General features: G+C 41.8%; 1 protein-coding gene across 4 annotated transcripts in view; it reads right to left on the bottom strand.

Moving 5' to 3' along the window:
* ANO4 (anoctamin 4) overlaps window positions 1-22,662 on the bottom strand; it is a 425,083-nt gene that overhangs the window by 131,260 nt on the left and 271,161 nt on the right. For all 4 annotated transcript variants that reach the window (XM_054444369.2, XM_063646628.1, XM_063646629.1 and 1 more), the window contains one exon: window positions 17,039-17,170. In XM_054444369.2, the coding sequence (XP_054300344.1) occupies window positions 17,039-17,170 (132 nt within the window). The remainder of the gene's footprint in view (window positions 1-17,038; window positions 17,171-22,662) is intronic.

The following is a 22,662-nucleotide window of genomic DNA, read 5'->3' as shown; positions in this document are numbered from 1 at the left end:
ACCTGAGTTTCCATAGCTGGCTAGTGTGAGAGAGCTTTCTGTGGGGTCAGATGTTTAGGTGACCATACGATCATGGCTGATGGGCAGCCTGTAGGCCTAGCTCTTGTGATACGATATAAAATGACCAAGGGCTTTATGCATTGACGTATAGAGATGTGTAGCCACTGGTTAGCTTCTATTGTTTCTCAAACATGGAACCATTTTCAACTAGAATGTGATGTTATTTGCTTTTTGATCAGTTTTCAACTTTAATTTTTAAAGAATATAGTTCAAACAACAAAGACAACTAGATTAGTTTGGGTGTTGTATTAGTCAGCGTTCCCTAGAGGGACAGAACTAATAGGATAGATAGATAGATAGATAGATAGATAGATAGATAGATAGATAGATAGACAGACAGATAGATAGACAGATAGATAAAGGGGAATTTATTAAGTATTAACTCACACGTTCACAAAGTCCCACAATAGGCCGCCTGCAAGCCGAGGAGCAAGGAGAGCCAGTCCGAGTCCCAAGACTTAAGAACTTGGGGTCTCATGCTCAAGGGCAGGAAGCATCCAGCATGGGAGGGAGATGTAGGCTAGGAGACTAGGCCAGTCTCGCCTCTTCACGTTCTTTCTGCCTGCTTTATATTCACTGTCAGCTGATTTGGTGGTGCCCACCCAGATTAAGGGTGGGTCTGCCTTCCCCAGCCCACTGACTCAAATGTTAATCTATTTTGGCCTCACAGACACACCCAGGATCAACACTTTGCATCTTTCAATCCAATCAAGTTGACACTCAGTATTAACCATCACAGTATTTTGCTGGATACCTTGCCTAAATTCTCACAGAAAGTTATGGTCATGAGCAGTTAAGCCTTCAGAACCATGCTGATGGGACTACCAGGAACAGCCTTCAGAAAAGTCCTGCAAGGCATCTGTGATAAAGAGGTTACCAGGGATACTGTCCACCATATCACTATTTCACTGTCCACTCCAATGACCCTGTGCAAGAATTTTATTTCAGAGTCAAAAAGCACCCCATTACCTATGGTATTGGTTTTCTTCCTCTCTGACAATCAGAATCACATGAGTTACTACGTTTCTCCCTTCTGCTTTGCCCCTTTGGTGTAAAGGCCAATTTTCTGGTTTATTCATCAACCATTATAGATGCATAGGCCACTGAGGCCTACAAATCTGAGCCTACTTTTTCCCTGAACTTGAATGCCTATTTTAATTTATATTCTCCTTGGTTCAGAATATTCATTTATATTTTTACCATTTTATTTCATCTGTCTGTTTAATGCATCTCGAATGCTTTAACAATAAATTCCAAAAGAAATCAGATGTCTTCACATGCACAGGCTTATCCCTAGGGTAAGGCAGTTGAAAAATTGTATTTAGGCTCCATTTATGTGGCACCTACAGGAGGTGGCAGCACTGTGGAGAAAAGACACTTTTTTTTTTTTTTTTGAGACATAATCTCGCTCTGTCCCAGGCTGGGGTGCAGTGGCGGGATCTCGGCTCACTGCAACCTCCGCCTCCAGGGTTCAAGCTATTCTCCTACCTCAGCCTCCTGAGTAGCTGGGCTTACAGGCACGCGTGACCACGCCCAGCTAATTTTTGTATTTTTAGTAGAGGCAGGGTTTCACCATGTTGGCCAGGCTGGTCTCAAACTGCTGACCTAGTGATCTGCCCGCCTCAGCCTCCCAAAGTGCTAGGATTACAGGCGTGAGCCACCACACCCAGCTGAAAAGACACTTCTTTCTGTTCAGTCATCTAATAGTGACCAGAGCAACCATGAGCAAGTCACTCAGCCTCTCTGACCATCATCATTCTACGCTTACCTCGCAGACTTGTAATATACCTATGGTGTAACTCTGGAATGAAGGAGTTGTTTAGTAAACACTGGTTGCTATCATTTTTATTGTTGCCATTGGTGCTACCACTGTTTGACTGGCTGATCACTACCGGCTTTAACTTGCTGCCTTTTCTGCTGAGAACAAAGTCAAAAGATAAGAAGACAATCAAAGGGATGTTAAAGAGAATCTCAGAGAATCTCCCACTCACTGTCCCTCCAGCAACAATTTCCCATTCTTCCCCCCCGCCCCACCACCTTTAGAGATGGAGTTTCACTCTTGTTGCCCAGGCTGGGGTGCAGTGGCACAATCTCGGCTCACTGCAACCTCCGCCTCCCGGGTTCAAGTGATTCTCCTGCCTCAGCTTCCCAAGTAGCTGGGATTACAGGCATCCACCACCACGCCCAGCTAATTTTTTGTATTTTTAGTAGAGACAGGGTTTCATCATGTTGGCAGGCTGGTCTCAAACTCCTGACCTCAGGTGATCCACCCGCTATGGCCTCCCAAAGTGCTGGGATTACAGGCATGAGCCACTGCACCCAGCCAACATTTTCCCATTCTTACAAACCCTCCATGACCCCAGCACCAACATTTCCATTGCTAGTGCTTTTTCTTAGGCACAAAGAGCTATGACATTTTGTTATTCTCTAGACCTTTTTCTTATGCCCTAGCTCACAGCATAGAAGCAGAAAAAGGCGTGCAAGCAAATTTGTGTCAAGTTGTATTTTTATAATGCCCATTCTGTAAACTACACATCACACATAATTAAAAAGTGTGATGCATGAATTAAATATCTTAGTATCAGATGTGAATCCTGATAACAGAATTTAATGGCCGTAAAATGTTTGATAGGGAAGATAGATTATCAGTTAGCAGAACTGAAGCCAAAACTGAATCAAGTCAAGGGAAAGTTCAAGCTGGACATGGAAACCACGATTGACTGGCTGGTTGACCGCATTTTTCACTTCTCTTCTAAATATTCTACATTTTCGAGATGCTGCATCAAGATCAGAGAACCTGGCTCCAGAGCCCTGGCTCTGTCCCCCAGCGGTAACGATGCCAATTCAGCCTTGCTCCTTTCCTGTTCTCTTCGGTCTCACAAACATTCCCTGGGTGCCCCTTGCTCCCAGGCACATAGCTCCTGCCCTCAGGTAGCTCACAGTCTAGTAGGAGATAAAAGTAGGAGTCTAAAGCCATGTGATTTTATTTCACATAAAATCTGTGCCTTTTAAAGGCAGATTTTATTTCAAGGGGTCTTTCAATAATATCTGTTTCATACATACACAGGACATGAGTTAAAACATTTTGTGTACAACACAAAAGCTTTGCAAAGAAATGGGTCAGTGCTGAGTTATATGTGGCATGTATTTTCACTATTGATTTTGAAAAGATAGAAACTTGAAAAAATATAAAGACATCATGTTTCACATGGATGACTGCAGTTGCCAGAGCAGTCAGAATGACACTGTCAAAAGTTAAGTCAGACCACATCATTCCTCTGTAAAAGCCCACAGGCCTTACAGGATCAGGCTCCCTCCCACTCCTCTAACTCATCACTATTGTTGTTCTCCTTGGTATTTCTGCTCCAGCCACAAGGTCTTTGTTCTCTTCCCCAAACACAATCAGAGCTTCTCCCAGATTAGGGCCTTGGTTTTGTTTTCTGTTCCCCTCTTGGAACTCTCTCTGCCCTTCTCACCTCCTGCAAGATTTTTTCCAAATCACACCTTCTGTAGGAGGCCTGCCTTGAAGAATTGAAACACTGTCTTTTGGAAATACAATCTGCACCCCCACCCCCATGCAGTCCTCCCCATTCCCCTTACCCCACCCTCTTTTTCTCTGCTCCCATAGCATTTATCCCCTTTTCACTTGCTTTTAAATTGACTTCAAAAAATGTTTACCTCAGCACACTAATAGTGACTTTTGAGGCTGGATAATTTTTTGTTGTGGGGAGCTGTTGGGTGCATTATAGGATGTTTAGCAGCATCCCTGGCCTCTACACATTAGACACTAGTTGCAATCTCCACTTCTAACTTGTGACAACCAAAAATTTTTCTAGACGTTGTCAAATTACCCCTCACTGACAACTGCTGGTTTATAATTTATTACCAGTTACACCCAGCTAAAATGTAAGCTCCAGGAGGGCAGGAATTTTTGCCTTTCTGTTTACTGTTGATCTCCAAGCACCCAGAACAACAACTGGTATGGAATACGTGGATGAGTGAATATATATTTAAACATATGTGCACGTAGCATAGCATAAATTTCATATTCTTCTCTTAAGAAGTGCTATTTAATTTAACCTCAATTTTTATGGGTGTTTACAAAAATAAAATAACGTTAATGATAAAAATACAGAAAATGCAGGGAAGAACATTTTTCTATCTGTCTATATCTAGCACATTTTTCTGAAAGACAATTAGAATTGATCTATTTCCTAAAAGAATGTTCTGTATATCTATTATAAAAAGTAACATGACTCTTTTTGCATATTTCCTTTTTTCTGTCTACCAGCAGAAAACCTTTATTATGGGTATTGACCTTAGAAAGTAATTGCCTCAAGGGTGTCATCACTAATGCCATTTTAAGAATGAAGGGCAATGATACTTAAGCAGGGCAACATTCACAGGCACAGAGGTGAAGAGAAATAAATTAATTCTTAAATGGACCTGGCTGTCATAGTCATCAGATTCAAATAGAGTTTAATTTATCACAGAGAATTGGTGGCCCTGCCTAAAGGGTGTCATGTGATGAAAGACAGTAGAACCATGGTTTTCAAGTCTGGAGGAAAGGGATGTGATTTTGTACCCATCCCACCACTACCACCAGGGGAAATTTGGCAGTGTTTGGAAACATTTTTGATTCTCTTACAACTAAAGGGCTGGGGAATGCTACTAGCATCTAGTGGCTAGAGAGGCTAAAGACGCTGCTTACTATCCTACACTGCACAGGACTCTTCCCTACAACAAGGAGTTATTCAGCCCCAGTGCCATTAGTGCTGAGGCTGAGAAATCTCACAACAGGGTGTAATGCTTATGAGGGTGAGACCTAGAGCCTCCCTGATCCAATTTGAATTCCCGCTCTATCACTCAGACGGACTGCAACTATTTATTCAGCAAATCTGCTTCTTTTTTTCTTCTGGGCACACAGGTAGACTAGTTATCCCAGCATTACTACATGACTAAGCTCTAGACTACGAAATGTGTGTGAAAGTGCTATACACCACTCTTAGGCCTGGCCCATAAAAATTTCCTAAAAAATCACTTATCTCTCTTTTTCCTTGTCTGTAAGGGATTTGGAGATGGCAGAATAACAAGACAATAGTAGCCTAGGTACCTAAATGACTACATGAATCAGAGACGTATGTATGCCTCCTTCCCCCAGAGTGACCCACACTAGATAGTGCTGTGAACAAGTAAACTTCAATGCTGTTCTACTGCTGATATTTGGGAGTTGTTTAGACAGGTAGCCTAGCCTAGGTGTACAACCTATAGCAGGTTCTTTGACCATTTTATTCCTCAATTTTCTCATCCGTAAATTGGTGATAATAATAATACCTCAGCCCTCAAAGTATTGTTTGAGTATTACAGTTCTTAGAATAGTGTCTGGCATATAATAAGAATTTTTCTACCTGTAGGCCCACCTTGGTAAGCCCATATAAAGTGACCGAGTAGCATTTGTATGTTGACTTGTACACTCACAGGTTTGCTTTTTTCCTACTTAAATACAGATATATTTTCAAATAGAATGCTAGGCTATTTGTTTGTTTGCTTGTTTGTTTGTTTTGAGAGACAGGATGTCATTCTGTTGCCCAGGCTGGAGTATGGTGGCACAATCATGACTCACTGCAGCCTCAACTTCCTGGGCTCAAATGATCCTCCCAGCTCAACCTCCCAAGTAGCTGGGACTACAAGCATGCACTGCCACACCCTGCTAATTTTAAATTTTTGTAAAGATGGGTGTCACTCTGTTGCCTAGGCTGGTCTTCAATTCCTGAGCTCAAGTGATCCTCCCACCTCGGCCTCCCAAAGTGCTGGGATTACAGGGGTAAGACACTGTGACTGGCAGGTATTCGTTTTTTAATTGATTCTCAATTTTAATATTTTTGTACAATGCAGTTAAAGAATAAAGGTTTACAATTAGATTATTCTGTGCTGTCTTTCTGACTTCAATCCTCACTCCTTCATTTAGAAGACAAGTATTGTGTGCCAGTTTTATGCTAGGTATTGTGTTAGGTATGGGAGATACAATCATGGGCAAAAACAGATATGGCCTATGGCTCCACAGAGTACACAGTTTACCCAGAGAGACACGCATTAATCATATGCTACGCAGGGAGGAGCCAAGATGGCCAAACAGGAAAAGCTCCAGTCTACAGCTCCCAGCGCGAGCGACGCAGAAGACGGGTGATTTCTGCATTTCCATCTGAGGTACCGTGTTCATCTCACTAGGGAGTGCCAGACAGTGGGCGCAGGTCAGTGGGTGAGTGCACCGTGCACCAGCCGAAGCAGGGGCGAGGCATTGCCTCACTCGGGAAGTGCAAGGGGTCAGGGAGTTCCCTTTCCAGGGGTGACAGACGGCACCTGGAAAATCGGGCCACTCCCACCTGAATACTGTGCTTTTCCAACGGGCTTAGGAAACGGTGCCCCAGGAGAGTATAGCCCGCACCTGGCTCAGAGGGTCCTACGCCCACGGAGTCTCGCTGATTGCTAGCACAGCAGTCTGAGATCAAACAGCAAGTCGGCAGCGAGGCTGGGGGAGGGGCGCCCGCCATTGCCCAGGCTCGCTTAGGTAAACAAAGCAGCCTGGAAGCTTCAACTGGGTGGAGCCCACCACAGCTCAAGGAGGCCTGCCTGCCTCTGTAGGCTCCACCTCTGGGGGCAGGGCACAGACAAACAAAAAGACAGCAGTAACCTCTGCAGACTTAAATGTCCCTGTCTGACAGCTGTGAGGAGAGCAGTGGTTCTCCCAGCATGCAGCTGGAGATCTGAGAACGGGCTGACTGCCTCCTCAAGTGGGTCCCTGACCCCTGACCCCCGAGCAGCCTAACTGGGAGGCACCCCCCAGCAGGGGCAGACTGACACCTCACACGGCCGGCCAGGTACTCCAACAGACCTGCAGCTGAGGGTCCTGTCTGTTAGAAGGAAAACTAACAGAAAGGACATCCACACCAAAAACCCATCTGTACATCACCATCATCAAAGACCAAAAGTAGATAAAACCACAAAGATGGGGAAAAAACAGAGCAGAAAAACTGGAAACTCTAAAAAGCAGAGTACCTCTCCTCCTCCAAAGGAATGCAGTTCCTCACCAGCAACGGAACAAAGCTGGACGGAGAATGACTTTGACGAACTGAGAGAAGAAGGCTTCAGACGATCAAATTACTCTGAGCTACGGGAGGATATTCAAACCAAAGGGAAAGAAGTTGAAAACCTTGAAAAAAATTTAGAAGAATGTATAACTAGAATAACCAATACAGAGAAGTGCTTAAAGGAGCTGATGGAGCTGAAAACCAAGGCTCGAGAACTACGTGAAGAATGCAGAAGCCTCAGAAGCCGATGCGATCAAATGGAAGAAAGGGTATCAGCCCTGGAAGATGAAATGAATGAAATGAAGCGAGAAGGGAAATTTAGAGAAAAAAGAATAAAAAGAAATGAGCAAAGCCTCCAAGAAATGTGGGACTATGTGAAAAGACCAAATCTACGCCTGACTGGTGTACCTGAAAGTGACGGGGAGAATGGAAACAAGTTGGAAAACACTCTGCAGGATATTATCCAGGAGAACTTCCCCAATCTAGCAAGGCAGGCCAACATTCAGATTCAGGAAACACAGAAAACACCACAAAGATACTCCTCAAGAAGAGCAACTCCAAGACACATAATTGTCAGATTCACCAAAGTTGAAATGAAGGAAAAAATGTTAAGGGCAGCCAGAGAGAAAGGTCGGGTTACCATCAAAGGGAAGCCCATCAGACTAACAGTGGATCTCTCGGCAGAAACCCTACAAGCCAGAAGAGAGTGGGGGCCAATATTCAACATTCTTAAAGAAAAGAATTTTCAACCCAGAATTTCATATCCTGCCAAACTAAGCTTCATAAGTGAAGGAGAAATAAAATACTTTACAGACAAGCAAATGCTGAGAGATTTTGTCACCACCAGGCCTGCCCTAAAAGAGCTCCTGAAGGAAGTGCTAAACATGGAAAGGCACAACCGGTACCAGCCACTGCAAAATCATACCGAAATGTAAAGACCATCGAGACTAGGAAGAGACTGCATCAACTAACGAGCAAAATAACCAGCTAACATCATAATGACACGATCAAATTCACACATAACAATATTAACTTTAAATGTAAATGGACTAAATGCTCCAATTAAAAGACACAGACTGGCAAATTGGATAAAGACTCAAGACCCATCAGTGTGCTGTATTCAGGAAACCCATCTCACATGCAGAGACACACATAGGCTCAAAATAAAAGGATGGAGGAAGATCTACCAAGCAAATGGAAAACAAAAAAAGGCAGGGGTTGCAATCCTAGTCTCTGATAAAACAGACTTTAAACCAACAAAGATCAAAAGAGACAAAGAAGGCCATTACATAATGGTAAAGGGATTAATTCAACAAGAAAAGCTAACTATCCTAAATATATATGCACCCAATACAGGAGCACCCAGATTCATAAAGCAAGTCCTGACTGACCTACAAAGAGACTTAGACTCCCACACATTAATAATGGGAGACTTTAACACCCCACTGTCAACATTAGACAGATCAACGAGACAGAAAGTCAACAAGGATACCCAGGAATTGAACTCAGCTCTGCACCAAGCGGACCTAATAGACATCTACAGAACTCTCCACCCCAAATCAACAGAATATACATTTTTTTCAGCACCACACCACACCTATTCCAAAATTGACCATATACTTGGAAGTAAAGCTCTCCTCAATAAATGTAAAAGAACAGAAATTATAACAAACTGTCTCTCGGATCACAGTGCAATCAAGCTAGAACTCAGGATTAAGAATCTCACTCAAAACCGCTCAACTACGTGGAAACGGAACAACCTGCTCCTGAATGACTACTGGGTACATAACGAAATGAAGGCAGAAATAAAGATGTTCTTTGAAACCAATGAGAACCAAGACACAACATACCAGAATCTCTGGGATGCATTCAAAGCAGTGTGTAGAGGGAAATTTATAGCACTAAATGCCCACAAGAGAAAGCAGGAAAGATCCAAAATTGACACCCTAACATCACAATTAAAAGAACTAGAAAAGCAAGAGCAAACACATTCAAAAGCTAGCAGAAGGCAAGAAATAACTAAAATCAGAGCAGAACTGAAGGAAATAGAGACACAAAAACTCTTCAAAAAATAAATGAATCCAGGAGCTGGTTTTTTGAAAGGATCAACAAAATTGATAGACCGCTAGCAAGATTAATAAAGAAAAAAAGAGAGAAGAATCAAATAGATGCAATAAAAAATGATAAAGGGGATATCACCACCGATCCCACAGAAATACAAACTACCATCAGAGAATATTACAAACACCTCTACGCAAATAAACTAGAAAATCTAGAAGAAATGGATAAATTCCTCAACACATACACCCTCCCAAGACTAAACCAGGAAGAAGTTGAATCTCTGAATAGACCAATAACAGGAGCTGAAATTGTGGCAATAATCAATAGCTTACCAACCAAAAAAAGTCCAGGACCAGATGGGTTCACAGCCGAATTCTACCAGAGGTACAAGGAGGAGCTGGTACCATTCCTTCTGAAACTATTCCAATCAACAGAAAAAGAGGGAATCCTCCCTAACTCATTTTATGAGGCCAGCATCATCCTGATACCAAAGCCTGGCACAGACACAACAAAAAAAGAGAATTTTAGACCAATATCCTTGATTAACATTGATGCAAAAATCCTCAATAAAATACTGGCAAACAGAATCCAGCAGCACATCAAAAAGCTTATCCACCATGATCAAGTGGGCTTCATCCCTGGGATGCAAGGCTGGTTCAATATATGCAAATCAATAAATGTAATCCAGCATATAAACAGAACCAAAGACAAAAACCACATGATTATCTCAATAGATGCAGAAAAGGCCTTTGACAAAATTCAACAACTCTTCATGCTAAAAACTCTGAATAAATTAGGTATTGATGGGACGTATCTCAAAATAATAAGAGCTATTTATGACAAACCCACAGCCAATATCATACTGAATGGGCAAAAACTGGAAGCATTCCCTTTGAAAACTGGCACAAGACAGGGATGCCCTCTCTCATCACTTCTATTCAACATAGTGTTGGAAGTTCTGGCCAGGGCAATTAGGCAGGAGAAGGAAATCAAGGGTATTCAATTAGGAAAAGAGGAAGTCAAATTGTCCCTGTTTGCAGATGACATGATAGTATATCTAGAAAACCCCATTGTCTCAGCCCAAAATCTCCTTAAGCTAATAAGCAACTTCAGCAAAGTCTCAGGATACAAAATCAATGTACAAAAATCACAAGCATTCTTATACATCAATAACAGACAAACAGAGAGCCAAATCATGAGTGAACTCCCATTCACAATTGCTTCAAAGAGAATAAAATAGCTAGGAATCCAACTTACAAGGGATGTGAAGGACCTCTTCAAGGAGAACTACAAACCACTGCTCAAGGAAATAAAAGAGGATACAAACAAATGGAAGAACATTCCATGCTCATGGGTAGGAAGAATCAATATCATGAAAATGGCCATCCTTCCCAAGGTAATTTACAGATTCAATGCCGTCCCCAACAAGCTACCAATGACTTTCTTCACAGAATTGGAAAAAACTACTTTAAAGTTCATATGGAACCAAAAAAGAGCCCGCATTGCCAAGTCAATCCTAAACCAAAAGAACAAAGCTGGAGGCATCACACTACCTGACTTCAAACTATACTACAAGGTACAGTAACCAAAACAGCATGGTACTGGTACCAAAACAGAGATATAGATCAATGGAACAGAACAGAGCCGTCAGAAATAATGCCACATATCTACAACTATCTGATCTTTGACAAACCTGACAAAAACAAGAAATGGGGAAAGGATTCCCTATTTAATAAATGGTGCTGGGAAAACTGGCTAGCCATATGTAGAAAGCTGAAACTGGATCCCTTCCTTACACCTTATACAAAAATCAATTCAAGATGGATTAAAGACTTAAATGTCAGACCTAAAACCATAAAAACCCTAGAAGAAAACCTAGGCATTACCATTCAGGACATAGGCATGGGCAAGGACTTCATGTCTAAAACACCAAAAGCAATGGCAACAAAAGCCAAAATTGACAAATGGGATCTAATTAAACTAAAGAGCTTCTGCACAGCAAAGGAAACTACCATCAGAGTGAACAGGCAACCTACAAAATGGGAGAAAATTTTCGCAACCTACTCATCCGACAAAGGGCTAATATCCAGAATCTACAGTGAACTCCAACAAATTTACAAGAAAAAAACAAACAACCCCATCAAAAAGTGGGCGAAGGACATGAACAGACACTTCTCAAAAGAAGACATTTATGCAGTCAAAAGACACATGAAAAAATGCTCACCATCACTGGCCATCAGATAAATGCAAATCAAAACCACAATGAAATACCATCACACACCAGTTAGAATGGCAATCATTAAAAAGTCAGGAAACAACAGTTGCTGGAGAGGATGTGGAGAAATAGGAACACTTTTACACTGTTGGTGGGACTGTAAACTAGTTCAACCCTTGTGGAAGTCAGTGTGGCGATTCCTCAGGGATCTAGAACTAGTAATACCATTTGATCCAGCCATCCCATTACTGGGTATATACCCAAAGGACTATAAATCATGCTGCTATAAAGACACATGCACACGTATGTTTATTGCGGCATTATTCACAATAGCAAAGACTTGGAACCAACCCAAATGTCCAACAATGATAGACTGGATTAAGAAAATGCGGCACATATACACCATGGAATACTATGCAGCCATAAAAAATGATGAGTTCATGTCCTTTGTAGGGACATGGATGAAACTGGAAATCATCATTCTCAGTAAACTATGGCAAGAACAAAAAACCAAACACCGCATATTCTCACTCATAGGTGGGAATTGAACAATGAGAACACATGGACACAGGAAGGGGAACATCACACTTCGGGGACTGTTGTGGGGTGGGGGGAGGGGGGAGGGATAGCATTGGGAGATATACCTAATGCTAGATGACGAGTTAGTGGGTGCAGCGCACCAGTATGGCACATGTATACATATGTAACTTACCTGCACATTGCGCACATGTACCATAAAACCTAAAGTATAATAATAATAATAATAATAATAATAAAAGAAAAAAAAATTTTAAAAAAAAATCATATGCTACGCAAATAATTATAGCATTTCAATTGTTAAAAAAAAATGTTATCTAGGAAACATTAACTAAAACAGTATAGAACAGACACCCAATCTTTGGAAGGACTGGTGGGGAGGGAGAGGGTCGGGAGAGGGTCAGGAGAGGCTTCCATAGTGGGAGTCTTTGGAGTTGAGTTCTGGAAGATGAATAACAGCATACTAGGTGAAGAAGGAAGGAATCAGAAGAGAATTCTAGGACAGGAAACATGTGCAAATGTCCTGGGGCAGAGTATAGTCAAAGAGCTGAGAGAGGTTGCATGTGTCTGGATCATAACAAATGAAGGGTGGGAGGCAAGAGAGGCAGATGAGGCTGGAGAGGGGATGGCAGTGCAGGTAGGCATTTGAGAGCTTATAAGTCATAGTAATAATTTTGGTGTCTATTCCAAAGTTTTTAAAGAGAGTGAAGTGACATGATTAGATGCACATTTTGAAGACACCATGCAGTATGCACTTGAGAGAATGGATTGGTGGTGACAAGAGTACAACCAGGGAGACCTGTTATATTATTTCTGGATTTCAAGTGAAATACAATGACAAAGTCTGAAGTATAAAGATATTTAGGATGTAAAATCATCAATCCGTGGAGATGTATAACTTGTAAGAAGTAGAGATGACAGAGGTGTCTAGAATAGCTTCCAGACTCCAGTTTCAGCAACTGGACAAATATTAGTGCTGTTTGCTGAGACAGGGAACAATGGAGGTAGGCTACATTTGAAAAGAAGGTATCTTGGATTTGGTTTGAGATGAGCGTGCAGTCAGCTAACTTCACATCACCTTTATTCTTTACTCACATGATTCTCCTACTTTTGTTTCTATCTATTCATTTATTTTTTCATTTAAAAAATCATTATTAAGCACTTACTATGGGATTCAAAAATGACTAAGAAAGGCACAGTCTTTCAAGGAGTCTCTAGTCTTGGAGAAAGTAATTAAAATGGGTGGTAATATTGGTTCAGGAAAAGAAAAATATTACTAAAACGTAGATGAGTACACCTCAACCAGAACTGGGGGTGGAGGTTGGAAAATCTTGGAAGGTTTTTCAGTGGGAAATGTCTCTGATGAAACACTTACTAAACTTGCAATGTTTTTCTCTTTTTTTTTTTTTTTTTTTACTACTTTCATGCCCTCCTCCCACCTCACCCCCTAACACACTTAAATTTCTATTATTAGCTCGTATTCCAAGAAAAACACAATATGAAACATTCTGGAAAACTAAGAAGTCACATGGGATTTTGGACTATATTTGGAAAGCCAGGAATATCATGTTATAATTCCCAGAGCTTATTAACCAGCTACTTCTGATTAATTTAAATCCATTAATGTCACTCTCAAAACATCCTTAGGTAATTCTTTTCTGATTGTACCCAACAATTGTTTCCAATTTGACAGCCAGCATTCTTCAGGTCATACTTTTACACACCCATCAGAGGGATGTTATCTATGTGACATGGCAATTTTCAAAGAGAAATAAATCCTCGCCACCCATAAAATTCAAGACACTTATTTAATTTTTCACCTCTTATTTACACAATAAAACTGCCTCTATTCTCTTGGTCCCACTGAGGTCTGGTTCTTCGGTTTGCTTCATTCCAGCTGTCCTCTGCTTTTTCTTCCTTGGTTCTCTTGTCTTTATAACTCATCTTCCATTGATCACTCTCTTTTTTCAAACAACACTAGGTCCTCCTCACAAACCTATGCTCTTACTCACAGAAGGCTACTTGTGGTTCCTCAAAACACTCCATCCTGTTTCACACCTTTGTTCATTTATATACACGTTACTGTCTCCTCTTGGGATGCTTTCCCCCCTTATTCACTTGGGCAAGTCTTATCCTTCAAGACCCATATCAAGCATTCTGTCATGATCAATCCTCATCACTTACCAACCTCCCTCCAAATCTGGAGAATTGAGTATTCCCCCTCTTAAGTCACACCCATCATACTGTTTACAGTTATTTAAAATAGTCTGCATCTTTACTACACCAGGGTCCAGACTGCGTATTGTTTATCTTTATATCCTCTGTACCCAGACAGTGCCTGGCAAGATGTGTACACTAAATTAGTGACTATTGAATAAATCAATTATTTGACAAATTAATACCAAAGCATGTCAAAAGGGCTTCTCAAATATGTGAGAGAGATGGCTGAATATCCCTAATCTAATCATCCCGCATTTATTATATATTTTTAAATACTTCTAAAAATATGATTCTCAGTTCTAGCCCCTAGAAATTCTACTGGGTGTCCAAGGGCTTCTGACTTTAAGAATCACACTGAGAAGTATTGTTCTAAAGCAAGAACATTGTGGAATATAAACAACATGAAGAGAGGAGGTGGGAAACCCTCCTCTTCCATACACCTATAACCCTTTGAAGTGAAACAAAATACCAGAGCACACATCACATACTTCACTAATTTATCCATCCATCTATCCATATATTCATTCATCATTTTTTTCTTCCATTTACCTATATCCCATATATTCTCCCTTTGAAGTGAAATAAAATCCCAGAGTGCATACTGCTTACTTCATTTATTCCTCTATTCATTTATACACCTACACAACCACTCCTATACCCAGTATCCATCTATCCATCCATCCATCCATCCATGCATCCATCCATCCATCCATCCACCCATCCATCCATCCATCTGGTAACCTATCCATGTATATACCCAACCATCCATTCAGTGACCTATCCATATACAGTATCCACCCATCTATTCATCCATCCATCCATCCATCCACCCATCCATCCATCTGGTGATGTATCCATGTATCCACTCATCTATCCAGTGACTTATCCATGTATCCATCCATCCATCCATCCATCCATCCATCCAACCATCCATCCATCCATCCAGTGACCCATCCACGTATCCATCCATCCATCCATCCATCCATCCACCCAGGAACCTATCAATGTATCCATCCATCCATCATCCAAAATTTGTGATACCCTTCTGCACTGTGCTAGGAACTCTATCACAAACAGGTAGAAGCACAAGGAAAACCTGCCTGTAAACCAGACATCATTCCAGAAGAATTAGGGAAACAACTCGTTGTCTAAAAAACTTCCAAGATGAACAAGAGAGACATGGTAGAGGTTTAAATTAAAAGTGGGAACGTATCAGCTTTTTTCTGTCTTTTTCTCTTAAGAAAACACCCTGATCTCTGAATTAACATTATGTCCCTTCCAGTTCCCACTTTCTCTCGAGGATCAAACTACGATTTTGAGGCCAGTCTGTGAATTTCATGTTTGCTTCAATGACCCTTTCAAATGTTCACATACTGCAGCTGGGTTGGCTTCAATCTGACCTGTGGGGATCAGCTCGGCTATTTTAGAGGCTTACAGAGTTGCTTCTCCTGCATTAGACTGCTCTTACTATTACACATTTTTGATTCAGAACATCTATTCTTTGATTTTTCCTTTCCCCTTTGCCCTGCAGGCTCCACAGACTTTAACTGTTTTTCTGTTGCTGAAATATGTCCCCACCTGGCACTCCCTGCAACTTCTTGAAAACTGCCATTTGGTTTACCTTCGTTTTTGGTTTTTCTTTTTTTTTTTTTTTTTTCTGAGACGGAGTCTTGCTCTGTCACCCAGGCTGGAGTGCAATGGCACAATCTTGGCTCACTGCAACCTCCGCCTCCCAGGTTCAAATGATTCTCCTGCCTCAGCCTCCTGAGTAGCTGGGATTACAGGTGTGCACCACCATGCCCAGCTAATTTTTGTATTTTTAGTAGAGATGGGGTTTCACCATGTTGGTCAGGCTGGTCTCAAACTCTTGACCTCATGATCTGCCTGCTTCTGCCTCCCAAAGTGCAGGGATTACAGATGTGAGCCACCGCACTCAGCCTGGTTTACTTTCTCACAAAATCAGCAACCTTTTTTTTTTTTTTTTAATCCATCACCCCTTTCTTCCCTCCAGGTAAGTCATTTTTATGGAGGCTGTCACTACTGCTGGAGCAGGAGGGCCTGGAATTCCTGATCTTGTTGCAAGGGAGGTGGGGATGACCTGATCTCTACCTCCACTGAGAGGCTGTGTTTCTCCTATTGTTTACAGTCTCCAGCACGCAGCAGGCTTTTCTGTCCTCCTGCCTGCCCTGCCCTGCATCCAGCCATCATTTCTTGTCATCTCAGAAGCTTCAGGGTAAATTCTCTTTCATTTTTGCAGTTCCTCACAGGCTCAGTTACTTAGCCAACTTGTTTTTCCTCCCCACATGTCAAAAGTGACAAATAACCGTTCTGAGACAGTCTGACAGATGAGTCAGCAAGTGGGCTGCCAGGTGATGTGGCTTTTCCTAAGGCAACCCAGTGAATTGCTGAAGAAAGGGGAACTGAGAAGTGAACCAAGATAAAACAAAAACCAGAAAACAAAAAACCCTCTTTTCAATAGGAAAAGGTGTAGGCCACTCCTCTTGTCTGCTGGCTAGATGCAGATGAGCCTGCAGGGGGCTCCGTGCACAGGGGGTTGGCAGAGCAATGAGAATGACAGAGCCTGGGTCACTGCCTTTCTGTGGAGAAGATCATTTACCCAACACACACATGAGCAAGCATTGTATCATCTTAAGCCACTGAGATGCAGGGATTGTTGGTTACAGCAGTTATCTCCCCCTGACTGAAATAAAAGGGATATGAACACTCACAAGACTTTTAGGGGAGAAGGGCACTATGCTGTTCCTTCCTCATGCCGAGGAATCAAAGGTGTGCAGGGTGAGGCTCTACCACAGCTGCACATCCTTAGTGAGACAGGGCTTTAAAATGGAACACTCACTGATGGATCCTTTGCTGGCTGAAAGGGGCAGTGTAGCAGTCATTCTCCTCCAGGTCTGGCAGTGTCTCCTTGTCCAGCCTCATTGGCTTCTTAGGTAACCATCTCCGAAACCTGCTTATTTGTTTATCGATCCTGTGGTACATGGAAGGCAAGACCAAAGGGTACAGCATGTCAGCATTGCCCTGAAACACAGGAGGGAAGTCTCTGCAGAGCCACAACTATCATACCACACATTCCAGGCCCTCTCACTGCACTCAGGATATCCTTGTTTTATAGATGGAAAGAAGACAGCCAGAACTCTAGTGTTGTTTTGATTTCACCAAGTGGCCTCAATATTATTACTGTTTGTAAAATAGCAGCTGTGAGTTAGATGTCCACCCACATGCCAATAATAAATGACCAAGCAGTCCTAACGAGGCTGGAAAGCTCTGAAAAGGATTCCAACAGTCCCTTAAAGCAAGCAGCAGAGACCTTAACTTACATTCTGTAGGTTCTAAAAAATTCATTTTGTGTTTGGAAAACATCTGAGGTCAGAGAAGAGCTCTAGCTGTAATTAACTTTGGGGAGGGGTTGCTGGCAGCACACCCTGGGAGTTGTGCACAGAGAGCTCCATGCCATGATTTGCTTCCTGCCTCTCCCACCTCCCCTGAGCAGCCTCTCAGCAGGCAGCAGGATTTTTGGCTTTCATTGATCTCTTTTTAAGCTGGCTCCATGGTTCTCATGGTGCTAGGGCGTCGTGACACACACGTGTCACTCTAATGAAGCCAAGTCAATGAAAACAACAGTCTCCTAAAAGTGGTTTTCAGCCACAGTTTTCTCTCTGGCTATCTCCCTGGTCCCTCGGTTCCACTGACTTCTGCTGATGAAAACATCTGGCTTCCAAGTGAACAGTTCCCAATCACTGTTCACAGAAAAACACTAGAAGGAGCAAAAACCACACCAAACTTTAAAATGATAGCACTACCTCAAGTGTCTATACTAGTGGAAAAAATACCTTCTAAATTTATTAACTGAAAACACATGGAATTTGGTCATGCTTTATTTTTTTCCTAATTTAAACAATATATTTACATGGCAATGTATTCTTTTCAGTGAATGTTATGGCTAATTTTCTGTGTCAACTTGGCTAAGTTAAGGGATGTCCAGATAGCTGGTAAACATTATTTTGGGGTGCGTCTGTGAGGTTGTTACCTGAAGAGATTAGTGTTTGAGTTTGTAGACTTAGTAAAGAAGTTGGTCCTCACCAACACAGGTGGGCACCATCTAATCCATTGAGGACCTGAATAGGACAAAAAAGTGGAGGCAGGGTGAATTTGCTGTCTGCTTGAGATGGAACATCCATCTTCTCCTGCCCTTAGACATTGGCCTTCCTAGTTCTCAGGCCTTTAGACTGGAAATGGGACTTACACCATCAGGTTTCCTAGGCCTCCTTCTTAAAAACTGCAGATTGCGGGACTTCTTGCCCTCCAGAATCTTATGAGCCAACAGTGCAAATCCTGGTCCAAGTCTGAAGGCCAGAGAACCAGGAGCACTGATGTCTAAGGGCAGAAGAAGAGAGATGTCCCAGCTCAAGCAGCAGCAAATTCACTATTCCTCCATCTTCTAGTTCCACTCAATGGGTTGGATGGTACCCACCTGTACTGGGGAGGATCAGCTTCTTTACTAAGTCTATCGATTTGAATGCTAATCTCTTTTGGAAACATTATCACAGATACACCCAAAAATAATATTTTACCAGCTATCTGGGTATCCTTTAGCCCAGCCAGGTTGAACATATAAAATTAACCATCACAGTGAAACTCTCAGCTGAAGATAATATTATTTATGTATCCAATCAATTCCAAACTAAAAAATAATGGTAAACTTCTCTTTCACTATCTCCTTTATTCTCAGCATTGTTCCAGCCTCACCATGATCCCAACTCTGCTTGGTGGTGGCTGTCCTTCAGAACTCCCAAAGGGTCAAACTGAAAAGAATCTCACAGTGGCTCTAGGACCCTCCTCCCAAAGGGAACCCTCCGCCCCAAAAGAAATATACTTAAAATATAGTGAGATGATGGGCTTTAGAGAAGCAGCATGACACAGTGGTTGACAACATGAACTATGGGGCTGGAATGCCTAAATTCAAATCCTGGCTCTGTTAATATTAACAGCACAACCTTGGGCAAGTGATTTAACTTTGCTGAGCCTCAGTTTCCTTATCTATAAAATGGGCATGATAATGATACCCAATTCGTAGAGTTGTGATGACGAACTTATTAATACATATATAAAGTCTTTAGAACTGTCTGCTATACAGGAAATGCTGGCTATTATTACTGTTTTTCTCTTTTTTCCAAAAATAAAAAAATTGAGCAACCAGCTTGCCTCTTAACATTTCTGTTTTTTGCTTTTTAATTCAAAGTTAATTGTGTTTCACCAGCATCTATCACTAGTCTATGTTCAATGATTTAGTCCTTATATGGACTCATAAATTAGACTTCCTCAGCTAAGTTGGTGGCCTTCCCCATGGCTCTTGGCTTTATTTCATTTGATTGCCTTAAAACTCATTCAAGAAAAAGGCCATTGGCCCAAACGTTTTTTATTATAGAGCTTTTACCTCCCACACATCTCCAGTCTGCAGGACTAATCAGATCACACTTTGTAAAATTCACATTCCCACAGAATCTGGGCTCTGGGTGCAATGACTATGAATTGAATCCAGCTGGGTACAGTGCTCAGCATGGATTAAAAACAAATAAAGCTGTAAAAAAAAAAAAAATCAGGCATAACTACTCTATAGGAGTGAAATGGCAGCTTTCAGCAGCCAGCCTGTGGCACCACAATTTAATTGAAATGTGGAGATGATGAAAAGAGAGTAGAACAGGGTAATTAAACTGATTAATTAATTGAAATATGGGAAAAAGAGGAAGCGAGAAGGAGGCAAGAGGATGCTGCTTGGCATGGTAAAAGGAAGCTGAGATTTGTAACTGGTGTGGCTCTCTTGCGCCTCAGCTATATGACCTTCCACAAGTTATTTACCCTTCAGAGCCTTCTTTTCCAAGGTTATAAAATAGAGGTAATAGTAACAATTATCATCATTATCATCTTACTGACCTTACAGAGTGGTTAGTGGGCTCATGAAACATGGTGAGTATGAAATGCTTTGGAGAAGCTGCCAGACAGATAGCAAGCATTATTAATAATTTCCTAAGGACCACACAGGACTAACATAAAAGTGATGGAAAGCAAAGGAACTGGGCTTTTTTAAAAACTGTGGTGGAAGAAAGACATTCAAAAGAACATCTTAAAAATAAAATCCCCGTGATCTGCCTGCCTCGGCCTCCCAAAGTGCTGGGATTACAGGCGTGAGACCAGCCTGGCCAACATGGTGAAACCCCATCTCTACTAAAAATACAAATATTAGCCAGGCATAGTGGTGTGTGCCTGTAATCCCAGCTACTTAGGAGGTTGAGGCAGGAGAATCACTTGAACCTGGGAGGCAGAGGTTGCAGTGAGCCGAGATCGCACCATTGTACTTCATCCTGGGCAATAGAGTAAGACTTTGTGTCATAAATAAATAAATAAAATCCCCGAGACACTGGTTGCGCATGGGGGTTGGAGGGTGTGAACCGACCTTCACTGAGGAGCCTGAGCAGAAGCAGGTGGACAAAGCATGTTGTCCAGGTTCCATTACACATGGCTGTGCATGCTGTGTGCACTTCACTACGACTAAACCAAACACTCAAACATGGTCAGCAGTTTGTGTCTTCCTCTGGTTACCAGAGTTGCCCCCACAAAGATGTACACACCCTAACCCCCAGAACCTGTGAATATGTTATGTTACATGGCAAAAGGGACTTTGGAGATGTAAGGAAGGTTACAGACCTTAAGATAGGGGGAGCATCCTGAATTACTCAGATGGGCTCAAGTTAACCACATGAGACCTTTAAAAGTAGAACTTTCTCTGGCAGGAGGGATGTGGCAGAAGGAGAATCAGAGAGATTCAAAGTTTGAGAAGCACTTGACCCACCATTGCTGGCTTTGAAGATGAAAAGAGCTAGGAGGCAAGGAATGCAGGCAGCCTCTAGAAGCTGAGAAAGACTTTCAGCCAATAAACAAATGGAGATCTCAGTCCTATGATTACATGAACTGAATTGTGCCAGCAACCTAAATGAACCCAGAAGCAGATTTTCCCCAGAGCCTCCAGATAAAAGCCCAGGGTGACCAACATCTTGACTGCAGCCTTGGGAAACCCTGAACAGACAAACCAGTTGAGCCTCCTCTCCCTGGACCTCTGACTTACAGAATTGTGAGCTAATACATTTGTGTTGTCTTATGCTGTTAAATTTGTGGCAATGGGTTATGACAGCAATAGGAAATGAATACACCTCTTAAAACACTCTTGGTCTGATCCTCTCCTCAAGACCTGGCAACAGCTAGCCAGGCTCCCACTGTTAAGGCTGCCATTCCACATGCTGTTCTCACCTCCCAGTTAGGTGGCTCTGGGAACAAGAGTCTATCTCTCTGCAGCAGGATAATAAGTGAGTGCTCCCCTAGTCTGCTCTTCCACAAACACATTCCTGTCTCCAAACTTTGCCACACTCAGACTTCACTTAGGGCCCCCTTCAATCATGCAAGACAGAAGCATATAGTGCAAAAGCCACTAGGCTGGAAAGTGTAAGACTCAAGTTGGACTCTTGATTCTGTGGTCATACATCAGTGTGGCCTGGGACAAGCCCTTTATCCTCACCTAACCTTAGTGCTCTCATCTCTAAAATGATGATCAGCCAGATATTCTTTAGATACTACATGTTGTTGGTGATTTGGGTGATAATATCTTGATTATGTCACTTATGTGATTAATTCAAACTTGAATTAATGATAACCTTTAGTATACAACGTTAGATAACCTTTAGTATACAATGATGGACTTTGGAGTCAGCTGGAAGCTGATGATTCACATTCCAGTTTTATAGACCTTGCTGGGCAAGTAATTAAACCTCTATAGAATCCATAGAATAAGGCAATGGTAAGGATTAAACATGATCATGGATATCAAGTGCTTACACAATGCCTTGGATGCACAAAGGGCTCGATTGAGTGATAGTTTCTAGGATGAAGAAAATTATGGTGACAATAATGATGAACTTCTACATAGATTGCTCTTTTCCCAATAGAAGTTCAAAATCTGTGAATCTCCCTTGTAGACTGATGTCTGTGTTCCCACCTAATAAACATCCCTAAATAGTTAACCCTGAAATTTACTTAGATATGTTAAAGTCTGGAAACCAACTAACCAGAAAGCACCCCATTTGTTTCTTCAGTATAGGAGTGGACTTTAGTATAGACTTTACTTAATGAAGCCTCCACCAATAGGGAATAGAAAAGAGAAAACATTGGCTTAATGATTTAGCATTGATTTTGGTTGGGTATGTTGTCACTTTGTTCCATTTTTGCTATTTACTGAGCAAAAGCCCTCTTACAGACTACACAGGCAAATCAATAAAGGGAAAATTGATCAGACACTTGGGCATTTCTGGCCTTAACTCGTCAAGTTAATATCTGGACTACAAGGTGAGTTATTTTTATAGAAAGTTGTTCTGATGGTAAGTTCAGGTTTCCTTCATGCTGATTCATGATAGG

Source organism: Pongo pygmaeus, chromosome 10 (assembly GCF_028885625.2).
Source record: "Pongo pygmaeus isolate AG05252 chromosome 10, NHGRI_mPonPyg2-v2.0_pri, whole genome shotgun sequence".
Lineage (NCBI taxonomy): Eukaryota > Metazoa > Chordata > Mammalia > Primates > Hominidae > Pongo > Pongo pygmaeus.
This window is presented reverse-complemented; position numbering and strand designations above follow the sequence as displayed.